This window comes from Amia ocellicauda, chromosome 20 (assembly GCF_036373705.1).
Source record: "Amia ocellicauda isolate fAmiCal2 chromosome 20, fAmiCal2.hap1, whole genome shotgun sequence".
Classification (NCBI taxonomy): domain Eukaryota; kingdom Metazoa; phylum Chordata; class Actinopteri; order Amiiformes; family Amiidae; genus Amia; species Amia ocellicauda.
Window position 1 is genome coordinate 13585806 of NC_089869.1, and position 22202 is coordinate 13608007.

Sequence of the window (22202 nt, forward strand, 5' to 3'; positions counted from 1 at the left end):
ATGAAGTATTCAAAAGACAATAGTTGGTTAAAGTACCCTCTCCGACAGTGGTTGTATACAATTCAAGAAACAATTAACCTTAAGGCAGAGGCAGGTTAACATGACTTCGGTAGATTTCTGTAGCATCCACTATAGACCAAAATGCTTTTTCAAACTATTGAAGTAGCTTCCAGACAGGGGTAAATACAAACTAATGATTTGTTGTTAATTCAGTCAAAACTGAATTAACAACATTTTAAAATTTATAAAGAAAATAATAAAAGTATATTTTCCCACTACAACTGTATATTAGCGTACGACGTGTGTGTGCAGCCCTAGTAGGTTGATGCCTACACTTTTCTGCGAATGTAATAAGACTGCTTCATATTTGTGACTTCCAAGAATGATGCAGGATCATATGATGTATGCACATAGTAAGTTTATAAGATAAAAAGGAAGTGTTTTTTTATTTCACCATATAAAAACCATCTCTTGCATAAGTAGACGAGTGATGCTGGTGTTTCAGGTCACCTGAGATAATTAATTATTGTTAACCATTATACTAAAACCTTGTTCTCAGAGATTGCGTGGCTCTCTGCAGAATAATAATTGGGAAGATGAACGTTAGCAATGTTTGCCCTTGAATGTATACCTTTTTTATACCTTATTCTCCCCATTCAGCAGCTATATGTAAATCAGTCTCATAGTGCCTTTCATTCCTATTTCAAATTCATTATGAGAACACTGCACCATAATTGTAATAGTACCAGGTTTAGTTGTAATAGGTGCGGGGAAATGGAAATATTATATGCTGCTGTAGCTTTTATTTGCCCAGGCAATTAGTTAATATTAATCAATTCATCCCACTCTCTGTACTTTGCTTTTTCTCCCAACAATGTATTTAATGTTTGACCTTGCTCATCAAGGAAGGTAAAATACATATAACTGGCTGACAGACAAGAAACAGTCACTGTTATTCTACTTTCCACTTTTGTAGAGAATCAATTTATTCACACTTTTTCATTTGCTTTAACATAGAAGGCCACAGTGAAAATGGATAAAAGAAAAAAAGACTTGTGTATAGTGTGCTCATTGATATTGTACAATTACACAAGATACACACCACACTTTGATTGAACTGACTTGTTCTATGTACAAGCAAAGACATTCCCATAGAGACTGGTTGATGGAACAAGTTCATTTTGGTGCATCTGCAACTTAACATCAGAGACCTTTAAGGTAAGCAACAGTGCATCATTAGAAATTAGAATTCAGCATATAATGTTACAAGACAGAGTTTCCAGGTGCAGATATAATCAGTCACACACCACAAATATGTGTTGCAAGTATAAAGCATAGAATGATACATGTTTATCAGCAATTTGTAATTTGACAAGTTTGGAAATTAAAACTGTGTACATAGTTTTATAGGTTTTAGTGACAGCAGCACAATTCTAAACCGATGACTGATGAAATACAGAAGATCAAGAACATTCTCCAAAACCATCACGTATCCACTATCTACTTTGCATACAGCAGACATATTTAACACCAGAATGAATATGTACAGTTTTACAATTTACATAATTACATTGAACATTACCCACTGAGTTTCGTTACATATTGAAGAAACCATATCTTTCCAAGAATTTCCTTTTAATGTACTGATTTTGCTTCATACGTCTGTCTCACCACATTGTACAAACTGAAATATTGTAACTTTCTACAGTTTAATTACATTGTTTTAAATGTATTTCCCATAAAACTGATTCAGATAATGTAAATTGAAATTCTGGCACACACCCACCCAAATTTTAATAAAGGTCTACAAAAATTATGTACCAGAACTACACACGTACAAAAAAAAAAAAAAAAAAAAAAAAAATGCGTGTATACACATCAAAGGACTGTGGGCCCACAAGCTTCTGAGATGAACAAGAGTCTTTGCTTTCAACTGTTGTTTTGGATTTACAATGATCAAATGGACAATTGTGCTCACTCTTGAATATCCCAATGTATAAACTAGAACATCTTTTTATTCATTTACATTTCACAGTTATACTGAACTTTTACACAAACAAATAGAAGACTGCAAAAGATGTGGAATGAAAAGACCACACCAGAGTGATTAAAAGCTATTAAGAGTGATCTCTCAATAGTGTAAATTTAGTAACGTACCTCTTTTTGTTTCATATTTGTTACAGAAACTGATTGTTGCGGATTACATTGGTTGAACCAAAACATTACAAGGGTATTCCCTGTACTGTTAGTACATACCATAATTAGCATGAAGTGGTACTGCAGCTATGTCCTTAGTGGAAAATACATTAGAAACCAAATGGGTGTGAATTGATTAATCATAAAAATAAAAAAAATCCATTCTAGAGAACATAATGATATTTTTCATAAATATGTACATGTGACTAATAGATTATAATCATGAATATATACCGAAGATAGAAGACCTTCATTGCAGTACAAGATTACACTGTACATCTGCAAGTTAATCTGATCATAAACGCTTTGGAGATGCAAAAAAGGCAAATATCGCCCCCATGTGGGCATTACACCTAAAACCTTTTACAGCCACAGTCTATCCATACTGGGAGTGCATAGCCAATTTGCAAATACACATACATATACAGCTCTGGAAAAAATTGAGACAACATAACATTGATTTCTGAACTTGGAGTGGTCTCACTTTTTTTCCAGAGCTGTGTTTGAAGATGCTTTTGCCATGTCTCAGCATTTGTTGTGTAAAGCAGCCTTTGGTAGAATAAAGCCAAAACAAGGGTATCTAGGCCATTATAATCCACACAAGTCCTTATCATTTAAACCAAATATTTACATGAACAGTAAACACACAATTAACCTGAATGTTTGCATTTAGGATATGCATAGAATAGGAAAGAATTAAGCTCAGTCAAGTTAATTTGCAAGAGGGGTTCTCTTTTTTTTCAACAAAACCCTTCAAATTAGCCACACAGTCTATAAATTGAGAAATTCATGATCATGAGAAAGCATCTAATTTTTCAAAACATAAAACCATTTTAATTTACCAGGTGCAGGATAAAATAATTAAAGCAGGCAGTAGTGGAAGAGATTCTCAAGTGTAGCCAAAACCATTAAAAACCCAATAAAGCCCCCTCAGAATTTAACAAAACATACAAAGGACAGTGATTAAAACCAAGGCAAAATACAGAAACACTCCTAGTGCAATTCAAAAGGTTTGATCTCCCTCATTTTCATTTCCCCACTAGTTAGTGTAGAAGGTGGTGGCCCAGCAACACAGAAATCAAAGCACTACATACCTAAAAACGTACAAATTGTAGATGGTAAAGCTAACCACAGATTTCACCTGGTAGCTTATAGCACAGTGCCACTCAAACACTCGCTTCCTTGTAGAGAATAAATAAAAGGAAACCCTATACATATAAAAATAATCAATTCAGTGTATAAGAGTCCAGTCTATGCCACAGAAATCAGGGCAATTCAAAATAACCGAGTACATGCTTCTTGTTAAGGTGATTTTACAGCAATGGCACAATCATTCTGCATTAGGGGTAATAAAGCCAAAGGGAGGTTTCTTGGCCTCACTCTCAACAGAATTGGGGGTTCCTTGGTTTCTGGGAAATCGGTGATCAATTGAGGTGCAGCACCTGCTTCATGAGCTCATAAGTGGTGAAGGCCACAGCTTGGGAGGGCACACAGCGGATGTAGTTCAGAGACAGACCACGATAAAGTCCTCCTTTTACTCCATATTTGGTGTACACATACTTCAGGGTCTTGGTCAAAGTACTGAGGAAGAGGGAAAAAAAAAGCCTCAGCATTACATTTTCTTTAGCAATTTCCAGTGATCTGCAGGTTTCTGCTTCTAAATGGGAGACATTCTTGTAACATCGTTAATTGCCGACAATTCACCTTAATTGTAGATCCATAGCAAGAGATGCTGAATAAAGTCATAATATGTAGTAAATTTAAATGTATACTTCCATACTGACCATAATATGCTTTAAAGAAATTACATCCTGTTGGATCGCTAGTTCTTTTTTTGGCTTGAAAATGTAGTCACTAACTGCTCTAAATCATCCAAATTGCACAGAAATGCAGATCCTGCATGTACAATACAAAATGCTTTCCCCCCCAGACTACTCCAATTGTATCTGTACCGTTGTGCATTTTTAATGGGCTACAACCTACAGGTACTTACAGACACTTTTCAGAGTCTGGAAGGATTGTTCCTAACTGCATCCTACGGCGAGCCACGTCCAGCGGATATCTGCAAAACATTCTTGCATGAGGGAACTCATCTGGAATTAGGCACTGCATGACAGTATCACATTTATGTTCAGGCTAGGTTATAGTCACACCTGTATTAATGGGAGATTTGGATGTCTAAAAATAATTCACAATGTGTTTTTACCATTACATTCAGCTTGAAATATTCCACTATAAAGGGGAAGTCTTAATTGAGGATACAGACGTAGGTAGGAATGGACTAATTACATTTAAGTGTCTTATAAAGTATCATTTTGAATAGGTTTGCTAAATTCTGTATTTAAATTAAGTAGGGTTACATTTTGGTCCTGGCAAGGGTTAGAGATCCCATTAAACGTTTTTTTTGTTGAATAGTTTAGGGTTCTTTTTCTAATGCCAACTGAAATCGGGTATAGATTTGTATGGGGCCACCTTGAAATTTTGGTGTTGGCTAAGGTTGGGATTCAGGCTGCCATTTGACCTTAAAATATAAAGAACATTTAAGCGTTAGGCTAATTTACAATCTCTATCAAATAATCACTAAACATAGCTGCTGCGGGAAAGACAAGTCCCTTGCACTTTAGATGTAGTCTTTTCTGCGGTCAGGCAGGTACTCCTTTACGGTATTTCCAGAAGCCATGATTGTGACTGAAGTTATACGTTTTAAAAGTTACTAAAATTATAGAATGGAACCGAAAGATACTTATACACTCCTAAGAATACATATAAACTCATGTTTTGGCGACTGTGCTAAGTTCCCCTTTAAAGCAAGTGATTTTATTTTTCAGATTACACTGTTGGGAATGGCATGTGATGCATGAAACCAATGGTGAAAAAAAAAAAAAAAAGTTAAACATTTTGAAATTGCTAAAAGTTTTGCCAAGCACGTTACATTTGTCCAGTCCGGCAAAGATATGAAAATGAAGCCGAGTGGCGTTTTGCAACAACTTACGAAATAGTCTGTGCAATTGCTCCAGCTATCCCTCCACAAAGCAGGTTCACGTGAGCTTTCAGAACTAAGACATCTGGATTGTCGGACGATGGCTTTCCCAGGAGCTCAGGAGCGTGAGCGAGGCCCAGGCTTTTCAGTGTGCCAAAGGTAAAAAAGGAGAAGCCTGCAAGAAAAATAGCACCACAGAAAGTCAAACTGTAGACTGTGTTCCCCGCCATTTTCAATTCAGAAAATGAGAAGTACATCTCACCTGCATACGGTGCCATCCCTATGAGGGTGGGCGTTAAACCTCTATAAAAGCCTTTGACACCCCCTTCCTTTAAAAAAGGAAAATAAATAAAAATGCATGTTTTTTCAATGGGATATCTGCTCAGTCATTTAGCAGGTTAAATGGTTTATCAGTTATACCAGTAGAAATTGTAAAGGAACAAACTAACAGGTTAAGAGTTAAATCTTTATTCATTGATTTGTTAAATACATTTGTTAAAAACAAAAATGCAAAAACGGGCATGAGTTATTCCTGCTGCGATGTAAAACTACAGTCTACAGTACAGCACAACATGCGGAATTCAGATTGCAAACAGTTTTGTGTACAAAACGCTCCATTTCCACAGGACGTACATGCTTGTAGATGGTCTGAAAAGCGTTGGCAATTCCAGTGTATCCGTGTTCCCCTTTAACTTGAAATGCAAGTCGGGCTCGGATCACATCCAGTGGGTATGTGCAAATTACTGCCGTCATCCCTATGAACATTGCATAGAACATTCAATCAATTAAAACCATCAGAGTTCTTAAACATCACTGCATACTTGCTTTTGTAATACATTTTCAATCTGCTTTAGAGAGGTGCACAATAAACACTATTGTTACCAACATGTTAACCTAATTAAGAGATTATAAAAGGATTGATATTTATTCCAATAATTTGCCATGAAGATATGAATCTGATTGGGTACTAGGAATTCACAGTACTCTTCAAAAGACTAAATTAATATGCAAACAGGCTGTTGAATTCCATACAAAATCTTTACCTGCCATAGATCCAGCCATTAACCGATGAACATGTCCAGAGATGCCTAACTTTTTGTTCAGGAACTGTTGAAAATGAAGATTTTGAAAATGCATTTAATATATTCATAAATTCATTTTGTTTTCTCTTCCTTTATTTTATAATGGCATAATACTGGAAATAATGTAGGCTAACAACCTGCCAACAAACCTACAGTAACCATTTTAATTCTAAGACATGGCATATTTCAGAATAGAACCGATACAGTATTAACCTACTTTTTTGTAATTGTCAAAGGACATGAACTGAATGGCTCCATATGGAAATATTCTGACCATCATGGCTCCATTTCCTTTGTATAAGCCAAGATATCCCTCCTTCTTTGGCACAGCGCAGAGTGTCTCAAACACTCCTACAGAAAAGAGTTAACGAATATTGATGCTGGAAAAAAGTGATTTGGTATAGGATGGCACTGATTGACATGCGTGAAAAGAATGACAAGCTGCAAGTTCTGTCGATTACTCAGTCCAGTGGGAAGAAATTACAGAAACCATCAGTACTTCTGTACTCAGTTTGAGTGGTTCAGCAGGGTTTGGGATTGTTCTTGAATGCAGTAGCTCAGTTTAGCTAGAACACTAGGAAATGGACAACTTTCAAATACTTTAACCCCAGGGTGACATTTCCCTTCAGTCCTCAATGCCTGTGGTGAGCCTTCAGAAAGAAATGAACTTTGAATTTGTCAATTAGATTTTAAACGGTTTGTCTTCTTTACCTTAATTTTGTTGTGTCATGAAATATTGACTCACCAAGATGACTGTAATGGGGATTTTGAGCCTGTAATAAAATCTTCACTCTGTCAAGAGGTGCAATAGTACTTTTGGCACAGCATCCTGCCACACCTGCACAAAGCCAAGAAAAGCAAGTTAAAATATGTAAATAGTAACAATTAAATAATTTTACAAAACAAAAAGATTTGAGATTTGGATAAAATACACTAATGAAAGCATTGTCATTTGAAGAATACCTATTGAAAAAACTGCATTTTGCATTGGTAGTGAAAAGGATCACTGTGTCCTTAGTAGTCTGAAGGCAGCTCCATAATTTATTAAAATAGTTGAAAAACACGTTAAAAATAATTCTGTTGGAGATTGAATTACCTCCGGCGACAAAGGAGCGGATCCAGTAATAGTCTTTCCGACTTGAACTGGGCATCCCCGTCCGAGCGGTGGCTGAAACAGATGCCTCAGTAGCCATTTCTGAAATTGCTTTGGGTGTTCATAGATCCATGTCCTTAGTACTTCCTATTGAGAGAACAAAAACAAATATTTTTCTCCATATGTTGCATGTTCCACTGTACACGTGTAACTACAGCAGCTACTTATAAAAGGAAACATGCTGAAATACTGAGAGCTTAAGAAATGGTCACATAGTCTAATGCTTAAACCCTTGACCTACGTGGCTCTTTCACAATAGGTTTTTGTTGTTGTTGTTGTGGTGGTGGTGGTTGTTGTTGTTTCCGCCAATAGTTTTTTCTCAGATTGAAATTCATGCAAAAACCTCCAATCACAGAGTATGAATATTGATCTTGCAACCATCTTAATGTTATTTTGGAAGAAACAACTCATTTTATAAACTCATGCCTTTTCATTAAATACAATCATGTCTGTTGTGTTGTGTATTCACAATAGGCAACAGATTTGATACATGTTCTCTTTGGACCAGCCTGCTTTGTCCTTAAACTGCTTGGACAAAAGCCCAAAATACTTTGGTAAGGCCAGTCGACTTCATTTTTAATTTAGTTAGGAGGAAGTTGAACCCATCTTTATTTGAAATTAATAACAATTGTATACAGCGTTTGCAGTCACATGGCATCATTTGTTATACATTATACCTAATAAGATTAAATCTGTACGTGTAGGCTAATCTACAAACACATTAATTGAAAACTTCCTAAAGTTGGTTTAGAGTTAACACTAATCTGCAAAGTCTCATCTACTTGATCTCAAACACTATTTAGAAGATGTGTTACTTCCTTTGCCCTCTTCTTACAAGAGTTACTGTCTTAAGTCAACTTAAAAATACAACAGTAGCACCATATATAGTAATCAGGCAAGAGAAATGGAGGAATGGACTGAGACAGGAGCCCCTTCAGTACCAGGGCAATGCAATCATTTTCGTCACCAAACACGTCGCCCTGCTAGGACACCAGACGCGCGATTAAATCCAATTCACAAATCATGCTGCTACACGTGTAATTCAAAGATAACAGGCGCTGGATACCTTGCCAAGCGTAGGTCATCTAGTCTTATAGATGCCATACCTTGATTTGAGCTGAACTTCAAACATTACAGAATAGCAAGACCATATTTTGTGTCGTGCACTAGGAAACGATCAATGTGAAGTGCAAAGTGGCTTTACCTTCTCCGTGCCATGCCACCTTCACGCTGTTCAAAGGTTTATGTTGTTAATGCCAACATGCTATGAAGCTCCTACTCGCCTTTTCCATACAATATGCAAGGTCAGCTGTCAGCGCCGGGTTGCGGTTGCACAACGTGTTCGCCGTTTCCTGTCGGCTTACCGATACAACCAATTACACAGCCCTGATCAACCCACCCTGCCTTCCCTGCTTTTGTAAAGATAACAGGGTCCTCCTCCCGGCAGCTGGTTAATGTTGCCACAGCGAGCAGGGCATGCTTTGGGTAACGGACCGTGTCCTTCCTCGTTCTCGTCGCACTTTGTGTGCGCAACCACAGTTTCCGCTGCCATTTCCGCAGAGCTGCAGCACACAGACGGGCTTTATTTCTGTGCGCAGGAGATAATGGTCCTGTTCAATGTAGGCTTTAAAACATGTGCACGTTGTCCGCAGTGGAATCTAATTACCTTTAATATTCAAATGTGTTAATGCTTTCCATGAATTCAGGTCGAACAAGTAATTATTGAAATACATAAACACCGATTAGTTACCCGTTGTTGTTGTTTTTTTTATTGCCAAGCAGGGTTAGACATAGATTACTTGCTTAATTATGGTTGGCAATAAAACGAGAGTTTTGTTAAATGCATACAACAAGTCTTCTAAGACATATCAAATCGTTTTATAATTCATAATTTTCTGAGTAAGTTTTCGGACAACAAATAATGTGAGAAAAGGACACAACAGGAAACCTGCTGGGATTTCTCCTACTACAGTATATGCAATTCACTTCCTGTGGTTTAGTTTTGTAATCTCCACTATTTTTGCAAATACTATGATAATGTAATATTTGTGCCAAATTTATATAAATACATACATACATACACGCAGCGTTTATGCGTTGTGCGGATCTGCGCTGCTCCACCAATGGGATCAGTGCGATTCTGCAAATCTGCGGAAATCTGCGCAACAACCGCTACAGTTTAGAAAAATGGCGGCGAAAACTTCCGAGAAGCAAAGTTGAAAGCAATGCGTTACTAATAACAACTGTAAGTGTTGTAAAATAGATTTAACACTGTTCTCAATAGTCAAACATTATATTGGTTTAATAATTGTTATTTTAAAATCTATTTTTCTAAAGTGATACTGAAAACTGTATTACACTTACAACATGTATACGCATGCCGTTTATTAACAATGGTAAATTACACAGGCTAATAAGTTACATTTTTACATTTAACAATGTTCTAAGTAGTTACGTTTATATTCAACTGTTTAATCTGCTAATATAAACGATTCTGTATTTCTGAAGTGAAAGTGAAAACTGCATCGTTACTAACGAAATAATTCCCTGCCAACAGCACACAGGTGTACAATAGTATGAATAAATGAGTATCACAGTCGTGAGGTGATACGTGGGATTGTGACTGTTGTATAGACTTACTTTCATCTGAATAATGAAACTGGTTTTGCTGCAGAGGTTTTCATTATCGATGTTTTGCATTATGAAAACGGCTGTGAAATTATTTATAACTTATTGAAGGCTGTACTGGAATTACTATTATTTATATTCCACAGCTCTGGCAACTCAGCTCTTTTTAAAATCCCAACCGATATTTAAAATGGTGGGCTGCTCGCAATTAACGACAGGCAGGATTTCAACGAATTTAGGTCTTTTGCATCATGATGCCCCAAAACAACTGTTGTTATTTGAGGTATCTGAATCAATACTTATGAAAATCAAAATCAAAAACTCAAAGTAATGTAACTTGTTTTTGTGGATGTGCTCAACTCTCATTGGCTGCTGCCGGTCTCGGACCCGAGTCGCATCTTTAATATGAAGCGTGTTGCATCTGGTCGCAGCTGCCTGGCGAGCTGCAGGTTTGAGCAGAGGGCAGCGGCTCATCGGTTAGGCCCCGACCTGCTGCTTTCTGTTCAACCGGACCCTCAATTACTCCATTGAATTAACAACCGGCTTAGATTATACTTTTCAAATTGTGTGAAAAAGAGTTGGTTATTTAATAAGTTCTTTATACAATTCTATACTTAACCCCCTACTGTTTAAAATAATGAAAATGCTCTGATCAGTCATTTTTTAATTACTTCAATGAAGGTTCAATTAAGCACTCGAGAGCTCTGTTGGAGCAAAAGCCTCAGCCAGTGCCCATCTTGCCAGAGGCTGGAAGCAGAGGATGGTTTCGATCCATCGTCCTCCGGGTTATGGGCCTGAGGCGCTGCCGCTGTGCCACTCTGCTTGCAGCCATTTAGTCGCATACGACATAGAAATACTTGAGCATGTCTGTGAGTTATTTTGGTACTGCTTCACATTGTTGTGCAGAGTAAAAGTGTAGAAGTGGAAACTGTGTAAACTCATTGCCGGAGTCAGGGATCGAACCTGGGGCCTTCATACCTTCAGTTTTTCTTAGAGCGCTGTGATGCGTTGTATAATCTCTATTAAAGTCTGTTATAGAAGACTATCCATGTCAAAAGTAAAAATAAATACACAGAATAGAATAAATAAAGAAATGTGAAAATAGGCCTACATGTAGACATCTATTAATAGCCTACATTTAAATAATCATGGACATCTACCTACTTATTTCTGTAGGCCTTTTTCGTATAACTGTATTTATTGCAATGTTTATGTATGTATTCATTCTTTGCTCTGTGTATTTATTTTTGGCATGGATTATCCTCAGGCCCGCCGTCGGGGGGGGTCAATGGGTACAGATGACCCCGGGCCCAAGGCCCAGGGGGGCCCATGCAAAGGTCTATGGTTGACCCTTAAATGGGATCAAGTACAACAATTTACTTACTGACTTTTATCACTGAAAATAGAATATATATGTACACTCACCTAAAGGATTATTAGGAACACCTGTTCAATTTCTCATTAATGCAATTATCTAACCGACCAATCACATGGCAGTTGCTTCAATGCATTTAGGGGTGTGGTCCTGGTCAAGACAATCTCCTGAACTCCAAACTGAATGTCTGAATGGGAAAGAAAGGTGATTTAAGCAATTTTGAGCGTGGCATGGTTGTTGGTGCCAGACGGGCCGGTCTGAGTATTTCACAATCTGCTCAGTTACTGGGATTTTCACGCACAACCATTTCTAGGGTTTACAAAGAATGGTGTGAAAAGGGAAAAACATCCAGTATGCGGCAGTCCTGTGGGCGAAAATGCCTTGTTGATGCTAGAGGTCAGAGGAGAATGGGGCGACCGATTCAAGCTGATAGAAGAGCAACTTTGACTGAAATAACCACTCGTTACAACCGAGGTATGCAGCAAAGCATTTGTGAAGCCACAACACGTACACCCTTGAGGCGGATGGGCTACAACAGCAGAAGAGCCCACCGGGTACCACTCATCTCCACTACAAATAGGAAAAAGAGGCTACAATTTGCACAAGCTCACCAAAATTGGACAGTTGAAGACTGGAAAAATGTTGCCTGGTCTGATGAGTCTCGATTTCTGTTGAGACATTCAGATGGTAGAGTCAGAATTTGGCGTAAACAGAATGAGAACATGGATCCATTATGCCTTGTTATCACTGTGCAGGCTGGTGGTGGTGGTGTAATGGTGTGGGGGATGTTTTCTTGGCACACTTTAGGCCCCTTAGTGCCAATTGGGCATCGTTTAAATGCCACGGCCTACCTGAGCATTGTTTCTGACCATGTCCATCCCTTTATGACCACCATGTACCCATCCTCTGATGGCTACTTCCAGCAGGATAATGCACCATGTCACAAAGGTCGAATCATTTCAAATTGGTTTCTTGAACATGACAATGAGTTCACTGTACTAAACTGGCCCCCACAGTCACCAGATCTCAACCCAATAGAGCATCTTTGGGATGTGGTGGAACGGGAGCTTCGTGCCCTGGATGTGCATCCCACAAATCTCCATCAACTGCAAGATGCTATCCTATCAATATGGGCCAACATTTCTAAAGAATGCTTTCAGCACCTTGTTGAATCAATGCCACGTAGAATTAAGGCAGTTCTGAAGGCGAAAGGGGGTCAAACACAGTATTAGTATGGTGTTCCTAATAATCCTTTAGGTGAGTGTATTTACATGATAAATAAATGTATCGTTATCATTAAAACACATTTTAACTTGTCATGTGATCCCCCCGCTGTTATTGTGAAAATGGTGCGGTCGCAACACTTGTCCAGTCAGATGTGCGGAGCACACGCTGTGCATTGTGCAGCTCCTGTGAAGCGGAACTGACCAGCGAGTCAAAATGCCTCAGTTTTTTTTAAAGTCGGAATTTTAAGTCATAGCAATTAGTAACCAGTTGTACTGTTTGATTGAACAATAAAACAGAAGAGTCCTCCTACTTTTTCAGAATAGCGGAACAAAGCCACGCCCCCCCACGGTAATACCGATCATCATTCTTCAACGGTATATCGATACCAAAAATCTGTCACTGGCACAGCCCTATACACTGATACATTTGTATCAAATCAAAATAGTTAAAATGTATAAAACCTTCTATATAGTGAGCCACATGCTGAAGTAAGAACAACTAGTATGACACTGAAGGCAATGTGACAGAAATGGACTTGCCAGCATTACTTTTCTTTCTTGTATGGCACAATAATCAATCACCTGAATAAGGCTGAATCCACACAGATAACCCTGTGGGACACCAGATAGAGTTGCCTGTCCACAGACCTGCATTGGACATTTCTAATTTCTTGTCCCTTAAGAAGAAACATTCAGGTTATGTTACATGGCTTTATACCGGGTTTCCCATAATCTCTAGTCAATACATACCCTCTGAAAGATGTCATACCATCTCTTCTGGCCGGGAGCAGCTCTGTTTCTTGCATCAGCAGGGCAAGGCCCTGTCCTGACAAATCGCCATAGGCGGGACATATCCACTCCCTGTCCCCCATGGCCTTGTGTGGTTTGTTTGGACATAATCTAAAGCCAACAGGATGGACATATCAGACTTCCACTCAACAAACCCAGTTAAATAAATCAATAAATATCAGCTTGAGTGATTTCACTCATTTACACACAGCAGTGGCCAGTAGTGGGCCTATAACAAGAGACAACAATAATGGTAGCTAATAGAAAAGCATCTGTCATTACTGCCTTCAGTGCTGTAGCCATAGTGTAAAGTGGCCAAATGATAAGCTGCCCAGTCTTTGGCAAGATGGGCACTGGCTGTGGTTTCTGTTCCAACAGAGCTCTTGATTGCTTAATTGAACCTTAATTGAAGTAATCAAACATTTCTTAATCAGAGCATTTTCATTATTTTAAACAGTAGGGGGTTAAGTATAGAATTGTATGAATAACGTATTAAATAACCAACTCTTTTTCACACAATTTGAAAAGTACAATCTAAGCCGGTTGTTAATTCAATGGAGTAATTGAGGGTCCGGTTGAACAGAAAGCAGCAGGTCGGGGCCTAACCGACCAGATCCAACACGATTCATATTAGATGCGACTCGGGTCCGAGACCGGCAGCAGCCAATGAGAGTTGAGCACATCCATGAAAACAAGTTACATTATTTTGAGTTTTTGATTTTGATTTTCATAAGTATTGATTCAGATACCTCAAATAACAGTTGTTTTGAGGCATCATGATGCAAAAGACCTAAATTCGTTGAAATCCTGCCTGTCGTTAAGTGCGAGCAGCCCACCATTTTAAATATCGGTTGGGATTTAAAAAATCGCGTTAGCGTGAGTCTAGTTTTAATTTGGCCAGAGGGATGGCGGGATGGCTCGCTCACAGAGAGCTGGAGGAGCGGGTGTCGAGTGGATATGCATTGTCAGCCGAAAGGGACACAGGTGGTGGTTCGAGCCAAAAGCAAAGGGCTGGGACAGTGCGACCGTGACTTAATTTATGAAAAAACTAAAAGCAAGACATGTATAGGCTATTTATTTTGAAGTATAATAATGATCATTAGTGTTGCTAAATATTTAATTGCAATGCAATAAAACGTGATATCTAGTCTCTGTCCCACCATGTGAAATATATTAGGCATAAAACTGTTTTTTTTGCAAAACAAAAGATTAAAAAAAATATTTCATATTTTATTATTAAATAGTTGGCAATATATTTTTAGATTTTCCATATTTGTTTAACTTACTAACTACAAAAACAACGTATGGAGCTGAGGACAGTCTTCAGCTAGTTGGTTTGTTCTATTTGGCATTAACTACATTAATATTACCATCCTCTGTACTAACCAGAAGTTATATTCAACAAGGCCATTGTTACCCTTGAGAACAGGTTTATGACACATACAAACTTAATGAAGAATGCCAGGAATTATATGAAAATTGTGGAGCCTGGTTTTGTATTTCAGCCTGAAAGTCTGGAAGGTATTGCCACCATGACTAATGTTGATGTCCAAGATTTGAAGAATGATTTACTTGCTTTTGCTAGCATTTATGACTCTATAGCTGCAATCCGTAGCGACAGAGCAACGCATAAAAAAAGAGGATAATGTCACACTGTCAGAGTTAAGAGGTAGTGTTGATGAGAGCACTGATGAGCAGGACTCGCTACACTGCAGTGTAACATCAGAAAGTCAGTGTGCATTTCATGTGCATATCTTGCTCATTTGCTCATCACTCATTTGCAACCCATTCTGCAAGTTCTGGATCTTTATTCAGTGCATTGAAACTTCTTTTAACTCAGTCATTCACCCATGTTCCTTGTGAATGCAGCTTCTCAATTCTTAAATGGATTAAAACCACCAGTTTGTGCTCTTTGTTGAGGGATGACCATATTGAGGCTCTTATGCTTTTGAACATAGAAAAAGATATTCAGGTCACACATGGCGAGGTTATCAAACGTCTGCACACGTGCTTCATCACAAGGAATTAAGGATTCAGATGCTGATATTGAAAAATATCTGTCCACATATATATTTCTATATATAGATATATATGATGCAAACACTGTGATATTCTCTTAGCATTGTTATAACATACAACAGTCTCAGTTCTATAATCCAATACAAAAGAGCATGTGTACTTTAACATATGATTTAAGGAACTATTTCAGGGTGTGTCTGTAATAATCCAGTGCCAGTAACTGCAAGGGAGTATAATCCTTTCCATTAATCATGTTGAAGTTGCTCTAATTTTATTTGTGTATTTAAATAAATTATGCAGGAGTATGCAGACACTATCAATTAACAGCATTTACTTGGCAGGTCTTGATGAATAAGTCGTAAAGAGAAATAAACTCAGACTTTCAAATGTTTGCGGCATATTGCTTATTCCCACATTGGTAGAAGACTACATGAACCTGGTTCTGAATGCTCTTAACATGTTTCAGTTTTTAAAAGAGGAATATTGTGTGTATATTTAAACCAAAGCTAATCTTTGATGGATATATTGTCAAAAGTGTAGAATTTAGAACAAGGGCAGTGATGTTCAGACTGTACAATGCAATAGTTAGAGCTCATCTGGATACTGTGTGCAGTTCTGGGCTCCACACTTCAAGAAAGATATCGCTGCTCTAGAGGCAGTTCAGAGGAGAGCAACCAGACTTATTCCAGGTCTGAAGGGAATGTCCTACTGAGAGACTGAGGAACTGAACCTTTTCACCCTGGAACAGAGGAGACCATGTGGGGACTTGATTCAGTTCTTCAAAATCATGAAAGGCATCGACCACATCAAACCAGAGGAGCTTTTCCAGATCAGCAGGGACACACGCACCCGGGGACACAAATGGAAATTGGGCTTCATGGCATTCAAGACAGAAAACAGGAGACACTTCTTCACACAGAGTCGTCACAATCTAGTGATGTGGTTGAAGCTGAAAATTGGGGAACATTAAAAAATAGACTGGATAGGATCCTTGGATCACTTAGTTATTAATGGACACCAAATGAGCACGATTGGTCGAATGGCCTCTCATTTATAGACTTTTTTATGTGTCTTATGTTCCTGAATTCATTATGGCTTAGTAAAATCCTGGCTAGCATAATTCCATCCTATTCTCCAAAGAACACATCCCAATGAAATATGTTCACCTATTGTTTAATTGTACAAACAACATAAATGATTGTGTTTCAGATCTTGGGAGAAATAAGGCAAATTCAGTTTGAAGTAGAGAAGTTAAAAGTGTTGCATGCAAATAACAAGACTAACATCGGGAAAGTTATCTTCAAGGAGGAACTGAGGAGAAGGAAGGTGTTTAACAAGCTTCCGTGCCATGGTGTTGAAGTTAATTCACTGGGATCCCTACAGAAACAACTGGATGAGATCCCTGGATAAATAAGGTACAGGCAACAAGAAGACAAATGAAAAATGGCCAATGGCATCCTCACACCCCTATTTATGTTTGAATTGCCTTTCACATGTGAATGTTCATATTATTATTATTCTTCTTAAATCATTATTTGTCAGAAAAACAACCAAGCTGGAGAATAGGTCAAGTATGATATGCAAAATTAAAGTTTATGACAGTTACACTCTGTAAAACAGGTTTCCAAACCTTTTCTGCACGAGGACCCCTTTGCCAATCAGATTCTGGTTGAGGACCCCCACCTATAAAACATTCCGCAACTGCCTCATTATACTACATTTATAAAAGGAAAAATGGAGAACATAGAGCCTTATTCTTAGCTTGCCGCGGACCCCCTAGCTCCCCCTCGCGGACCCCAGCTTGGGAAACTCTGCTGTAGAATACCAGCTGGCCACCAGAGGGTTGTGTAGGTACAAAGAGACCAGATGCCAACATTTTCTCAACATTCACAGCAGAAAGACACGTTAAGAATGTCAAAGTTTACACTGAACATATTGAACTAATTTTGCTGTATGGCACAAATTAGCCTTAAAGTCCTGCAACAGTTTACTGGTTTGCTAGCAAGCACCACGACACACTTACAAGATCAATGGTAACATAACAAGTGAAATCAATTCTTCAGACAATAGGTTTCAGGCTCACAAAAATACTTTTATGCAACTGTAGGGTAAAGACATCCTGAAAGCAATTTTGTGAATAGGTGAAAGCACTGATTATGAATGTTACAGGTATTATCTACACAGAAAGGTGCTTTTCTAGCAGATCTACAAGCTACGAAACATGTTAATAGGCATTGGAATAAGGATATTAGGATAACTTTGCAATATTTAAACATAAGGGCAATTACAGGGGTGAAATATACAGAAAAGGGGAGACTTTAAGCCATCTAGCATGTCAAAACAACCAATCATTTCTTATATTTGGCCTGATTTAACAACACAAATTAATTTAATAAAAACACTCCAAAAAGTAAATTAAATGGGAAACCTAATAACTCAAACAATAATTGTTCGATTGAACCTCTCTTATGGTTAGTAAGGCACCCGTTGTATGTCTGTGAAATATAATTTGGGACTTTTATGCTGAAACAAGTGAAAAGATACTGACAAGATATACTGGGATACAAAATAAATTGGTTTAAAACAAGAGTATTCACAAGAAGGTGTTAGACAATCCCTGTGGATTTTTTTTTCTACAAAGATTATTTTCAGGTGCACAAATAATATTTTTATACATATCTAAATGTTGGATGGGATTCTGTCCTGTAAGAATGATGGTTTACCATTTTTCAACCAGATACCTTACTTAATCCTGTACAACACAAAGAGAGAGAGATCCGTTTTTAGGAATGTCAAAAACTGATCAAGACTGGAACATATTCAGATGAAGAGAAATAAATTGAGTTTGTATATTAGAGACAAGGTCGGGTCTGTATATTTTTCAAACCAATTATTGTGGTTGGCTTATTGGACATCCATTACACAGACATTCATTCAAGCCAAGGTGTACATATATACAGTATATCTCTGGACATTTGTGCAGTGACTTTAATAGGTTTATCTGTTTATTGATGGGGCTGGGAAAATCCGGTCCAGATTTTCTCTCTTTCCCTTAAGCGTCCATTAAAGAGCCGAGTCGAGTCGAGACTGTAGGTCTTGTCTGGGAGAGGGGCTGCCTTGAAGAGACTGCTATAGGGAGATTTTACGTTTTTTATTTTATATTATTGGTTTTTACTCATATTGGGGCTTTATGTTTATTTTTATTGCAAGGGTCACTTCAGTTAAACAGTATCGATTGTTTGCATTCATGTCTTATTTTATCCAAGTGGTGCTGCCAACTATATTTGAAAAGGAAAAAAAAAATACAAGGATCGTCCGTGTCTTGCAAGACTGGAGTATTATTAGCAATACAGGCAGTGCAACTGTCCTTCTGGTATGTAACTCATTTGATCTCTTTTTTTTCCCTTTTAAGTCAGTTAAAAGACGTGTGTCACAATTCACAACAATCTCGCGTCATTGTCATAAGTGCAGAAGGTGCAGTTTAAAGTGTCTGTTTACAACTGCCCGATGACAGACAGTGGTGCAAAGAAAGTTGGAAACTAAAAAAGGCGTGAAGCCCTGTGCAAAGTTGTCTATGCGCAGAATCGCGGTGCTTTAAATACATTTTAAGGAAAGCCTCTGTTCAACTGTTGTTCCTGTTGTGCATTTTTTTTTAAATCTAATACATATTGTTAAAAGCAATGAGAAAGCTATTACTCGGAAACATACAATAATATACGTAATGCACGATGCTTGGATTATTATTAGAGGTCAAATAAATGTCCCTATTTTCTATAGCAGGGTCGAGTGTGTCTTTTTTCCACGGGTCACTGGTTTGACAGGGTGTTGTGTCCGTTTTCAGGGTGAATACCCACATTACACGCTCCATCTCCACTGCGTTTCTTAAAGGAGCACGACACATAAATATACTACTGAGTAATGCAAATATGTTAAGTAACTTCTGATTAGATCAATATTTGGCTTGGTTTAACATGCTCACTTCCTCAGTGGCTTCATCACTGTATAGCCCATGCGTTAAATGACTGTATTTGACTGTACAACGCAAATAAAACATGACCCATGAATTGGAAATAATTTAAAACGTGATATGTAATTGAAATCAAAACTTTGAGAGTGTGTCCTTGTAATCAGTTCTCACTGTATTGCTGTTGGTTGGTTGGTTGGTTGTTGATGAAATAAATACTTGAAAGGCACTGAAATTTGTTATACAAAGAATAGCTTAAACTGTGGTTATGTTGAAAAACACTTAAAATATAATGTGTCAAATTTGACAACATGTTTTTGTATTAATGTGACTACTTGTGCATGTATTTTCGATATATTAAGTTGTACCAAAACATATGTATAACAACATTTTATTTTGCAGGTTTCCCTACAAAATTCTCACCAAAGTGCAAAGATGAAATAGTAAACCCATGTGATTGTAATAAGATAGAAAAAAAGTGCAACCTGGAAAAATTAAAGGAGCCGCTTGGGATCACAGCACAACTCATGCTCATGCCTGCTTCCTCATCCTGTCACCCTTCCACTCTCCTCCAGTCCAGCTATGTCTCGCTCTACCAAATCATCCAAGAAAGCACCCCCTAGAGGCACAACCAGAACTGGGAAAAAGAAAAATGTTCAACCACCCAAGCGACAGACTTTTAACTCCAACAAGTCAAGGGGAAAGCCACCACAGAGAAAGACGGAGGATGCTGGGAGGTCTAGAAACTTAGGCTGGAAAACACAACAAGCAGCCAAGGAGCTGAGGAGCACTCAAGTTGGCAAATCCGGCAGGGGGGGCTCACAGGGATCACAGAACAGTGTTAAAAATGCCTCTCGTGTAATAGGATCAACAAGGCTTAGGCCCTCGGGTAATTCCATTCCCCAGCAAGGTTTATCTGAAGACCCTCCAGGCCTTAGGAAGTCTCTTCGAGGCAAACCACTCTCCCAAATCCCGCCTTGTGCTCCAAAGCTTAACAAAAGGAAGGGGACTTCAAAGTCCAGGTGCAGTCAGCCAGCACAGACGAGTGAAAGTCACATCAGTGAAAGACCTCCTGAGGATGACCCAGACCAACATGATGCCACTGAAGTTGGTGGGGATGAGACCCAGGCTAAGAACGCTTCTTGCCCTGAAATCAGCAACTGTGCTATCAACAAAGACCCTAAACAAGAGGAAGAGACGGTGAGGGAAATTGTTGAAGGGGTTCCTTCACCTGTAGAGGAAGGGGAGCCTGTTACAAGTTCTGATAGTCCTGAAGATAAGCTGAGCCATGATGAACCAGATCCTGAGCTCCAAAAACTGCCAGATTCAGAAGGTACTGTAATACCACAATGTGGTCCATCAAACCCTGATGAGGCTTCGATTACTGACACTGAGTCCCACCAAATGGAATCTGTTTCTTCAGCCACAAGTCTATCAGAATCGTTAAACCATAGTATAAAACTTGTGTCTGAAAACCAGGGAGAGATGTCCCCCAGATTGTGTCCTGAACTGAATTCAACACCTCAGTCCACTTTGATGTGCCCAGAGTCTCGAGTTGCCTGTATTCCTTCCCCCAAAGCTCTTGAAGAAAACTCGCAGGGCTGTGTGTTGCAGGACGCAACAGTGAATCCAGGACTCGGCTCCTCCATGGCAGTTTCAGGGCCACCTTGTCAAGGAGAGACCAAAGAATTTTCTGAAAGCCCTGAGCTCTGTAGAGAGATGACTTCTGATTCAGAAACCCCAGCACAACATTGCAACAGCAGTTCAGATATTTTCAACTTAGCAACAGGGATGGATTTTGGATTCAAAACGGACGCCATTGTAGACGGTAAATCATTCTGTAGCTCTGAAAGCAACGCTTCCTTGCTTGATATAGAAGAAGAACCAAGGTGCTTAGATCTGAGCATGCCTCGAGTGTTGACCCCTTTATCTGGTTCAGAGGGCAGTGGTCAGAATGCTTCATCTGACCCTGACAAGATGGATAAGAAGAAGAGGAGGCGGTGTGGAGTCTGTGAGCCATGTCTCAGGAAGATCAACTGTGGGGAGTGTAGTTGCTGCAGAAACCGTAAAACAGGCCACCAAATCTGCAAGCTGAGGAAATGCGATGTACTGAAGAAGAGGCCATCTTTATTTCCGCTTGAGGTAAGACATTACATGTGCATTTACTGCATTCAACCAAGAAGAGGCAAACCAGGTCTAATAACCACACAAATATTCTACATGAAGATTATTTACATGATATTTTCCATTTTATTTATTTAACTATCTCAAGCAACTTTGGGACTTTGTGAATTGGTAATCTATGTCTCAAGAACAACATTTAGTGTTAATACAGAGACCGAAAGCATCACTTGACTTCTGGCCTGAATTACCTCTTGGCATTATTATAATTCTTCAGAAATAATACTGTAGAACTTGAAAACTTTGCCAAAAGTGCCAAGGGGATATGAAACAGACAAAATTAATTATTTTTAGTATTTGGTTAGTAGGCTATTATGTCTTTAAGGGTATGCTATGTTTTGTGAGCCTTCATCTGAAGGGACCAGATGCTATTTTAAAGTGAGCTGAAAATTAATTTACATGAGTTTATAATTAAATGAATATGGCCTTATTGACTGATGTAATTGATTGAGAAAATCGTAACTTATTTCATTTCTAGTTGAAGTTCGAACTCTGGCTCTTCCTTGTGTGTCTGGATGCTTTCATGGCACTGCAGCTAGGTTAAAGTCCGCTGCATTACATTAATGAAATGTTACCTCATATTCGTGAGCCAGTCGTCTTTTTGGGTCT

The 22202-nt window shown here is 38.5% G+C and overlaps 2 protein-coding genes across 5 annotated transcripts in view; one reads left to right on the top strand and one right to left on the bottom strand.

The window, feature by feature from the left end:
• Window positions 1-952: 952 nt before the first annotated feature.
• On the bottom strand, window positions 953-8952 carry slc25a16 (solute carrier family 25 member 16). 4 transcript variants are annotated; one of them, XM_066693111.1, is made up of 10 exons: window positions 8811-8952; window positions 7355-7498; window positions 7004-7096; window positions 6476-6609; window positions 6220-6283; window positions 5810-5931; window positions 5439-5505; window positions 5189-5351; window positions 4190-4258; window positions 953-3777 (listed from the first exon to the last, which is right to left on the bottom strand). In XM_066693111.1, exons 2-10 carry the CDS (start codon window positions 7449-7451, stop codon window positions 3621-3623), a joined length of 966 nt encoding a protein of 321 aa, XP_066549208.1. In that variant the 5' UTR covers window positions 7452-7498; window positions 8811-8952; the 3' UTR covers window positions 953-3620. The 4 variants fall into 4 exon arrangements, with proteins under 4 accessions (XP_066549208.1, XP_066549209.1, XP_066549207.1 ...); XM_066693112.1 differs by having other exon boundaries at window positions 8695-8952; XM_066693110.1 differs by lacking the exon at window positions 8811-8952 and adding an exon at window positions 8616-8804.
• A 9572-nt stretch (window positions 8953-18524) lies between these two features.
• tet1 (tet methylcytosine dioxygenase 1) overlaps window positions 18525-22202 on the top strand; it is a 38603-nt gene continuing 34925 nt past the window's right edge. Inside the window, exons 1-2 of the mRNA XM_066692756.1 lie at window positions 18525-18821; window positions 19815-21554. Of these exons, the coding sequence (XP_066548853.1) occupies window positions 19995-21554 (1560 nt within the window). The 5' untranslated portion in view covers window positions 18525-18821; window positions 19815-19994. The remainder of the gene's footprint in view (window positions 18822-19814; window positions 21555-22202) is intronic.